This window comes from Aspergillus pseudonomiae (genome assembly GCF_009193645.1).
Source record: "Aspergillus pseudonomiae strain CBS 119388 unplaced genomic scaffold BDV37scaffold_33, whole genome shotgun sequence".
Taxonomy (NCBI): Eukaryota; Fungi; Ascomycota; class Eurotiomycetes; order Eurotiales; family Aspergillaceae; genus Aspergillus; species Aspergillus pseudonomiae.
The window spans coordinates 304,543-313,776 of record NW_022476025.1 but is presented as its reverse complement, the minus strand read 5'-3'; the positions used below and the strand labels follow the sequence as shown (position 1 = coordinate 313,776).

General features: G+C 51.7%; 6 protein-coding genes across 6 annotated transcripts; 3 read left to right on the top strand and 3 right to left on the bottom strand.

Moving 5' to 3' along the window:
- The first annotated feature begins 551 nt into the window (after nt 1-551).
- On the top strand, nt 552-1,374 carry BDV37DRAFT_248311 (uncharacterized protein). Its single transcript, XM_032081984.1, has 2 exons — nt 552-1,189; nt 1,256-1,374. The coding sequence occupies exon 1, from the start codon at nt 783-785 to the stop codon at nt 1,104-1,106; it is 324 nt and encodes a 107-aa protein (XP_031941471.1). The 5' UTR covers nt 552-782; the 3' UTR covers nt 1,107-1,189; nt 1,256-1,374.
- A 207-nt stretch (nt 1,375-1,581) lies between these two features.
- Nucleotides 1,582-3,898, top strand: BDV37DRAFT_119151 (putative hexokinase). The gene has a single exon (XM_032078554.1). It carries the CDS (start codon nt 1,990-1,992, stop codon nt 3,631-3,633), a length of 1,644 nt encoding a protein of 547 aa, XP_031941470.1. The 5' UTR covers nt 1,582-1,989; the 3' UTR covers nt 3,634-3,898.
- On the bottom strand, nt 3,692-3,996 carry BDV37DRAFT_119157 (uncharacterized protein). Its single transcript, XM_032078555.1, has one exon. It carries the CDS (start codon nt 3,909-3,911, stop codon nt 3,750-3,752), a length of 162 nt encoding a protein of 53 aa, XP_031941469.1. The 5' UTR covers nt 3,912-3,996; the 3' UTR covers nt 3,692-3,749.
- BDV37DRAFT_119137 (uncharacterized protein) lies at nt 3,858-5,416 on the bottom strand. Its single transcript, XM_032078552.1, has 3 exons — nt 4,560-5,416; nt 4,440-4,479; nt 3,858-4,324 (listed from the first exon to the last, which is right to left on the bottom strand). The coding sequence occupies exons 1-3, from the start codon at nt 5,039-5,041 to the stop codon at nt 4,082-4,084; spliced, it is 765 nt and encodes a 254-aa protein (XP_031941468.1). The 5' UTR covers nt 5,042-5,416; the 3' UTR covers nt 3,858-4,081.
- On the top strand, nt 5,241-6,673 carry BDV37DRAFT_119142 (cytochrome c oxidase assembly protein COX14). Its single transcript, XM_032078553.1, has 2 exons — nt 5,241-5,736; nt 5,874-6,673. Exons 1-2 carry the CDS (start codon nt 5,439-5,441, stop codon nt 6,353-6,355), a joined length of 780 nt encoding a protein of 259 aa, XP_031941467.1. The 5' UTR covers nt 5,241-5,438; the 3' UTR covers nt 6,356-6,673.
- A 58-nt stretch (nt 6,674-6,731) lies between these two features.
- Nucleotides 6,732-8,513, bottom strand: BDV37DRAFT_248307 (3-deoxy-7-phosphoheptulonate synthase). Its single transcript, XM_032081983.1, has 3 exons — nt 8,237-8,513; nt 8,120-8,175; nt 6,732-7,987 (listed from the first exon to the last, which is right to left on the bottom strand). Exons 1-3 carry the CDS (start codon nt 8,277-8,279, stop codon nt 6,992-6,994), a joined length of 1,095 nt encoding a protein of 364 aa, XP_031941466.1. The 5' UTR covers nt 8,280-8,513; the 3' UTR covers nt 6,732-6,991.
- Nucleotides 8,514-9,234: the final 721 nt, after the last annotated feature.

Below are 9,234 nucleotides of genomic sequence, written 5' to 3'. Positions count from 1 at the left end.
TTTCTCCTTTTATCTTGTCGTCACCATTCTGTTGCTTAATCCCTGGACGAGCCACCCTGGGGAATTTTGGGTGATTGCTATGGAATGTCAGTGCACCGAGTCACTGACAGATCGTCTAAACTCAAGGCACCCCAAAATCGTCCTCCCATAATTATAGTACCAGTACTTCAAGTGACACGAATTAAACTAGCAGACGATTCTATGCAGGTTGAATGGACTACACATTAGGGTAGAACCGGTATTGCCGTAACGGCGTACCGTCTCGTACCAGGACGGTTACACATTGGAGCAGTGGAAATCTATTACACTAACCAGATCATGGGTGTTGGAAACTCGAATGTAACTCTGGTCGCGGCACAACGTGGTAGGCCCGGGTAGAGTGGTTCCAAGATCCCATTCGATGGCTCATCGATTGTTTCGTCTGCGAGATGAGGGAATCGGCAGTTGGCCACATCCGTTTATGCTTAAGTATCCCATTGGGAAAGGGGGATCATCCTGACGAACGGAAGGATACTAGTACGGAGTCGTAGGAGGATTCATTCCCCGCAGATTGTTATCCGAGATACAGTCCAGAGATAAGAATCAGGAAAGTAATTTATCTCAATCTTTCATGCGACAGATCGATCACGTTTTGATATCCTGGTAGCGGATCACAGGATTGTCGTGGTCGATTGATGTCATGATTCCCGGTAATGTTCCTCGACCAATTCTGCTCTGTACTAGTAGTAGCGTGGTGAAAAAAAGGTGCCACTCAATGTTCTTCTCCGATGGGTCATTGAGCCATGGCATTGGATGTTTGCCCTTTGTTAGTTTCCCTATGCGTCGTGAATTTAATCGAGATGTTCCTTCAGGGTAGCAGTCGAACTGGATCTCCACTCGCGGTCATCTTGGTTGGGGTGGGAATCTTCCATACGGTCATGACGATACCGAACCCGCAATACGTCCCCCCGACGAACCGTACATTACCTGGCAAACGGTACGGAGTCAGTCCTGTCTCTCCGGCGCATCTCTTTTCCTTTTCTGCATCCATCAATCAATATTCAATCTCTCCCTGTTCCCCCTCTTGTAGTCAGGTTGTTGACTTCCTTTGTCTTTCTTTTTCTTGATTCACCGCCGTTGTTGGTCCCTTGTTTCTTTTCACTGTGTTTTGAAATTCTTTTGAATTTCTCCATCCATCATTCCTTGGAGGGTGAGTGACCCATTCATTCTGCTGGATCCCTTCCAGGAATGGACACGCGTTGATCCATGCTTGAAGTGCCTCTGGTTATGGTCCCGTCACCCTCCGTTGACCATTACCACTCTACTTAATACTACTACTTTCTGACGATACTACTACAACGGGTGAGGAAACAAAAAACAAGCACCACCACCTGAACGCTTCGTGCAACTACGGCAGAAGTGTGTCTTACTTTTGCCCCATTGACTTAGTTCAGTGGAGAGAGATTTGAGCCATTGCACTCTCGTCTGGCACCACTATTTTCAACCCTTTCTCATTATTTCCCAAACCTAATAGCTTTTTTTTTTTTCCACCTTGTTATTTTTATTTTTATTTGTATTATTTATTTATTTATTACCCCCTCTCACTGGGTCCCTCTCTCTCTCCGACTTTCCAAACGGTCTCCACTACAGCTTGACGAGGGATTGTTGCTGTGGGATTTTCCCACCAGTGTTACCTCACGTCTCATACATTGCAACTCGGTTCCATCACCATCGTTGAGGTCTCTCTCTCCTTCACTATATCACCAGTGAATTGCTACTCTCCTTGGAACCCGGACAAGACGACATCACTTCCGCTATAATTACCACTCATTCTCGCAAACTGGCCCCTTCTTTCGGCAGATGCATACGCCTATGAGCTCATTTCATCTTGGTCTTCACTTCCATATTTAAGCCCCGCTCGTCTCACTTCACTGTACCTGAATTCACTTGTCACCATTCATCTTCACCACTTGGACAAGGCGGTCATTCCACGACCTACTTGAACGGACCATGTCGGCGTCCCTCACCAAGGTCCTGCATAGGATGCAGGAGCTCTTTTCCAACGTCGTCGCCGCCTTAGAAGCTATGCTATTGTTTCCATCACTCTTCCGGGATTCCTCTGGCAAGAGGAAATCATTCCACCGGGCATCTTGGCGCCGTCGCACTCTCGATGACCTGGCTGACGAAGTCAACCATGTGTTCACAGCCCCACTGTCCATGCAGAACATGGCCATGATGTCCGAAAAGATCCGTGAACAGCTTCGAATTTGTCTCCAGTCGAGTCCGGTCAGCATGTTGCCATCGTACAACCATGCGCTGCCATCAGGAACGGAGAAGGGAACCTTCCTGGCCCTCGACGTCGGAGGCTCCACCTTCCGTGTGGCTTTGATTGAACTTCGCGGAAACGGCGACATGGACATTCTCCGGGTCAACTCGTCCCCCATCGACGAGCAGGTCAAGCTTTTGGAGGGAACCCTATTCTTTGACTGGATGGCGGAGAAGATCGATTCGATGCTCTCCCAGGTCGGCGCACAGTACGGTCGAGAATCGGCGCCATTGTCCATGGGCTTGTCATGGTCATTCCCAGTGGAGCAAACGTCCATCAACAGTGGGTTGGTGATTCAAATGGGCAAGGGCTTTTTATGTTCGAATGGTACTGTGGGACAGGAGCTGGGAGATCTGATTGTCAAGTCGTGTCACAAACGTAGTTTGAACCTCCAAATGGGTGCCATTGTAAACGACAGTTCTGCTACTCTTCTTTCTCGTGCCTACGTGGACCCCAAGACCCGCATGTCCCTGATTCTTGGAACGGGAACCAATATGGCGATTCATTTCCCGGTGCATGCGATAGGATTGACCAAGTTTGGCACCAGACCCGTAGGCTGGTTCGACTACGCCAAGCACGTCATCATCAATAGCGAGCTGAGCATGTTCGGTGGCAAGGTTCTCCCCATGAGCCGATGGGACGATGTGATCAACCGCACCCATCTTCGACCCGACTATCAACCATTAGAATACATGATCACCGGGCGCTACCTGGGCGAAATTCTTCGACTGATCATCGTGGAAGCCGTGGAGACCGCACACTTGTTTGGCGGTGAACTCCCTCGCTCCATGCGCGATGCCTATTCGTTCGACACGAGCATCGTCGCTGCCATTGAGGCCGATTCGTCCGCATCATTTTCGTCGTCGGCGGCTCTCCTCCAGAAGGAGCACACATTCCACCGTGCCCCCTCCGTGGATGACCTCAAGTTCTTACGCCGTATCTGTGAGATTGTTTCGAACCGCTCCGCGGGATACCTGGCAACGGCCATCCACAGCATGTGGTGTTTGCGCAACGAGGCCGAGTTCCCCGAAGTGACCGCCTCTGCAACATCGTCGATCAAGGAGACACAAGAGGTGACGGTGATCGAGAGTGAACATCCCCAGAGTTTGACCATTGCATGCGACGGCAGTGTCATCAACAAGTATCCCGGCTTCCGGGATCGTTGCCAGGGTTACATCAACCAGCTGTTGCAGGAGACGAACGCTTCGAAGGGCACCTTGGACGCAACTCCCAGCCCCTCCGTCCGCCTCGACCCCGCCGCGGAGAGTGGGATCCTCGGTGCGGCGGTTGCGGTTGCGGTCGCTGTGGCCGAGAAGGCATCGACGTGAAGTGCTGGGGAAACATAATCGCGTTTTCAATCTCCTCGCGGGGAATTTAGATACCACAGTCATCCATTTGTCGTTCTAGGTGTGTTGCTGGTCGTCTGTCGGGCCTCACACGGCGTTCATATTGCATTATCCGGTGTTATGGTCTCATCTTTCTTCCACTTCGTTTCTGCGCGTTTGGGTTGGCTTCGGGGTTCGGGCATCTGGCTTGTTTTTGTTGTTGTGGCTTGTAACACAGCGTGGTCGACGCATTGTGTGCTCATGGGATTCGCTACTTGCATATATGTATGAGCTGAAAGATTCAGGCGCTGCGCATGCTCCTTAGGCGAACGGAATAGACGGTTTGGCCGGGGGCCGAGGATAGAGAGAATTGGTGTACATAATCATATCCATAATCATAAATCCAGAGCATGACCTATTCCTCTTTCGCCCATGGCTCGGGACAGGCCCATCACTCCTTGCAAAAGTCCTGCAGCAACTCCAACATCCTCCGTCGTAGAACGGCGAGTTCATCCCTGCCGATCCCAGGAGGATGAGTCGACCCCGCCGAGTCGACGACCAGACTCGGCGTAATGCTGAAAAAGGGGATCTGCAATGCCCGCAGCTCTCCCGTCAAGGCATCGGCCATCTGCTTCGACGCCTTGTAGACCTTCAGATCGTAGTTGGTCAACTCAGCGCGGTCTTCTTCGGCCGTCTGTACTCATTAGTCTTCCTCAGTGCAAATTAAAGCATATCAAACAACACCTCTCCATCTACTACGGAAAAAAAAAAAAAAACAGGAAAAAAAAGAAAAGTTAAACCAAACCTACCGAAATCTCCTTTTCATCAACCGGCGCACCCACAGACCGTCTAGAAAACCATTAGTCCCCAACATAGATCAAAACAATACATATAGAAAGATAGAAAGAGAAGAAATCGATCAAACTCACAAAACAGCATCCAACTCCTTCTTCTTCTCCACCCGAGCCTTCTGCTTTCGCACCAGCGCCTCCCTCCCCGTCCACCACTGGCGCTCATGATCATGCTGGCGCTGAATCAGGAAGCGGATCTTCCGCTGCAGGTCTTCATTGGTGGAGAGGGTGCGCATGATGCTTTTCAACGCAGGGGGCCAGGTGGTGATTGTGGAGGTGTTGGGGAGGTGGAAGGTGGGTTTTTGGTGCTGGGGTTGGGGTTGAGGTTTGGGGTGGGGGATGTTTGGGGATGGGGTTAGGGGGATGATGGTTTCAGAGGGTTCGTAGGGGTCTGTGTCGTCTTCTGGGACATTTTGAGTGTTCTTGTTGGAGATATATGGTGGTGGGTGTTGTTGTTGTAGGTGCGCTTGAGCTTGAGCTTGGGCTTGAGCTTGAGATTGGTTGGATAATGCGGAGAGGGTTGCTAGGACGGAGGAGAGGTCGGGGGTGTTGTTGGACATTTTTCTCCTCTCGTAATTTCTTGCTCAGTTCAATCCTAGAGTATTCTCTGGAAGTCCCAACCCAGTTCCATCATAGATCAGAAACTCGGGTAAGGCGTTTGCAGCTCTGGGGGGACGTCAGATGCCGCCGTACAATCACTCCACACCGATTGGCCGCCGACGCTTCCCGCCTAGACTCCTTTCAGCCAGTCCAACAACGGATGAAAATTTGCCGGAAGATCCTCACGCATCAACAGTCACGCCGAATCGAATGCTCTGACTGCTCCCCTCCAACTAGCTCGGTGTGTTCCGATTCGTAACCACTCCCCTATACTACACCTCCGCCTCTCCTCTCCTGCCGACACGCCAGAAAATCAACAAAAGACTAAGGGGGAAAAAAACAAAACAACATCACGCCATGTCCCGATCCGCCGCAGACGCAACCCGCTTCACGGCCACAGGCCCCTACGCGCATTCCAAGCCCGGCGCCGCCCCCTATAAGCTCCCCGGGTTCATGGCGAACGCCCAGTCGCAGGGATCCGGCAACGGCGGTCGTCCGGAGACGCCGAAGGAGAAGGTCGAACGGTTGCGGGCCCAGGCTAGGGCGGCACGGATGGCACAGTCGACGTCGCGCGTAGATAGCCTGATCGATTTCGGGAGACGGTTCGCCAACAAGGCGCATAAGACGATGGTTTATACGCTGATTGCGGCTTCGGGTGAGTATTCTATCTTCGATCCCTCGTTCTGAACTCCCGTCTTTGTTACGTAGTCATGCCATGCCCAGGGCAGGGCAGGGCATGTTATGCTACTGTGCGTGGAGTAGGACGGATGTGGCTAATGGGTCACTTTGTAGGTATCTGCGGAGCGTTAACGGTCTACTCGATGGTGTCTCTTACGCTATATAACCGTCGCCAACGGGCGCTGTGGATCGAGAAGGAATTGAAGACGTTGCAGGATGCGAAGACGGCGCATGCCAGCGGAACCGCCACACCGGCACAGCTAGAATTGCTCAAGAACGAGAAGATCGGCGAGATCTACGAACAGAAGAAACAGGAGGAGAAGGCGCAACGGCCCTGGGCGAAGTTCAAGCGGTATTTGTTTGACGGGTTGAGTTCGGAGGAGGCGGCCGCGAAGGTGGAGGGTGCGACGGAGAACAACAAGCCGGGGGTTCTGGAGGCGTTGAATGCGAAGGCTGCGGAGGAGGCGAAGGCTGCTGTTGCTGCCCCTGCTGCTGCTGTGCAGCAACCGGGTCAGTTGGATGCTCTGGCGGAGAATGCAGAGACCGCGGCGAAGCAGACGTCGAAGAGCTGGAAGAGTTGGCTTACCGGACGGTAAGGATGTGAGAGGTGAGCGTGTAAAGTATTGATGATGGGCGGATGAGGTGAGATCGTTCTCGATGATGTTCCGCTTGGGCTATTTTTTTCTCTTCCGTGTTTCCTTTGTGTGTTGCTGTTGCATGGCATTTGGTCTCTTTTCCCTTCTCCTTGTATTCCACCGATTTGGGCTGCTGGCGTCTGTTTGGTGTGTTTTGAGCCGATGTAATACTGGGTCCTCTCGTCATATTGTGTACATATACTTTCCGTCATTATCTGGGTTATTGGTTTCGGCCCAAGATATGAAAAAAAACTTAGAGCATGGGGTGCGAATCTACAGGTGCGAGTGTGAATAAGATTGGATCACAACACGATTGTCTCTATTCGGACAGGGACTATTCCAGATGCTGCTTGAAAGCAAGATTCATTCAACATAGCAATTTTGGGTAAACTTTTTACACACATTATCTCTACTGTGTTTCAAATAATCGAATCGACTATCCAAGAACGATCGTCGAAAGGCGGCAGCCCACCAAGAAGCCGAAAGATGAAGAGGAGAAAAAAAAAAGCACTACAGCCCTGGTATCTTAAACGAAACCGTCCTCAAAGACAAATAAATGGAATGCTTCTGCGACCAACACGATTCAACTCATTGTATTCAAGCCCTGGATGCCTTCGCGGCACGTCGAGCGCGGACGGCATCGGCGAGATCCTCCAACACGGTGACGGTGGTCTCCCAGTCAATGCAGGCATCCGTGATGCTGACACCTTTCTTGAGACCCTTCGGGCCCTCGGCGGGGACCTTCTGGTTGCCCTCATGGATGTTGGACTCGATCATGACACCGACAATCGCGTCCTGGCCCTCGCGCATCTGGTCGGCGACTTCCTTGGCCACCAGAGGCTGGTTGCGGTGGTTCTTGTTAGAGTTGCCGTGGGAGCAGTCGACCATGAGCACCTCACGCTGTTTCTTGCCGCGCAGGGCTTCGCGAGCCTGGCGGATGCTTTCCCGGTCGTAGTTGGTACCCTTGTTGCCTCCACGCAGGATCACGAAACCGTGTTCGTTGCCTGAGGTCTTGGTGATGGCCGCGAGACCCTGCTTGGTGACACCGAGGAAACGGTGGGGGTGAGCGGCAGCACCAATCGCGTCAATGGCAACGGTCAGGTTGCCATCAGTACCGTTCTTGTAGCCAATGGGGAAACTCAGACCGGAGGCCAGCTCACGGTGCAATTGAGACTCAGTCGTACGGGCACCGATGGCGCCGAGGGAGATGAGATCCGCAAGGTACTGAGGGGAAATGGTATCGAGCATCTCACTGGCAATAGGCATGCCCATGCTGGTCAGATCGGCGTAGAGCTTACGTGAGATCCGCAGACCCTTGTTGATGTTGTAGGACTCGTCAATATCCGGGTCGTTGATCAGACCCTTCCATCCGACGGTGGTGCGGGGCTTCTCCAGGTAGGCGCGCATGATGATGCACAGGTCGGAGGAGAGCTTCGTGGCGAGCTCCTTGAGACGGGTGGCATATTCCAGAGCAGTGACAGGGTCATGGATGGAGCAGGGGCCGACCATCACCAGAAGACGGTCATCGCGCTGCTCAATAATCTCAACAGCTTGGTTACGGCCCGAGCGGACAGTGGCAGTGGCTTCTGCAGGCTATGTTTGGACGCATGATGATTAGCCTGAAAAATCCCTAAATCGTGCCATCGACCTTCCCCGAGCAAGAAATATCTTTCTGCCCTAGTGGAAGGTGTGTGTGTGCCTCGGCAGGGAAGTGGGGTGACTCACAGCTGGGATCTCGGACTGAAGGTACTGAGGGGACAGCAAAGGATCGTATCCAAGGACTGGTCGAGATCAGAATCATACCATCCGAGGGGAGGCGACCTTCGAGGAGCGATTACTTACCACGAGTGTCCTCATTGAACTCCGTTGTGTTAACGAGGGGCATTGTGTTTGTGGCGGGGAGGAAGTCTGAAGAATAGAAGAGGGGAGGAAATTCGGAAGTACGGGAGGAGTTGACAGGATATTCGAGAGGCAACAAGCGACTCAGGAAGGAGTAGGATTGGCAGATCCTTTATAGTGCAGAGTACTCCGGAGACGAGTGATAGTGAGAAGGTCAATGGCATGCAGAAGTTGCGATCAAAATCGACCACAGATGGTGATCGATCACCTTGAATAGTAAAATTGCGTACCGAGTGGGGCCGCGAATGATTCACACACACTGGAAAATTTTAGGTTGACCACTCACAGCCCTGCAATCCCGGCCAGTCCGGTCGGTGTGATAAATACCAATACGCCGACGCCCGTTTTTTCGGTCTCCCAGAACCCTGGCAACAACTAAGGAGCAGTACTGTGTGTAGTAGTTAGTATGCCTGAAATAGGTTGTATATACGGTTTTGTACAGAGTACGCAAATACAGTCAGATCTACGTACATCTCACGACGACTATCCATGGATATCCTGTTGCCCTCTAGGGTAGACGAAGATTAGTATACACCTAACAATACCTCATTCTTCTCTTCAATGCCTGCAATTGGCCCATATCTCCGTCACTCCCGAATAACATACACCTGGACAGTTTATGATGCGTCTTACCTCCATTCAGCTGGCACCAGATCCGTTCCCCAGGCTAAGTACCACTTGACCAATCGCTTAGAACAGCACAGATCCCTTTCTACCACTAGTAAGTATCTGACATGGTTGGTGTTACAGATGGTTCCTCGTTGGAACTAATCGACTAGAATTTCCCCCGAGCATCAACTAACTAGCCAAGCGATTCAATATAGATGCACACATGTATTTCTAAAACACCGATTAAACTTAGTGCACACGTATGCCAAGTACGTTGAGCATAGCGGAAGATAATACCTCTACACCGCTGTATTTGCTCATTGTAGTCCAAG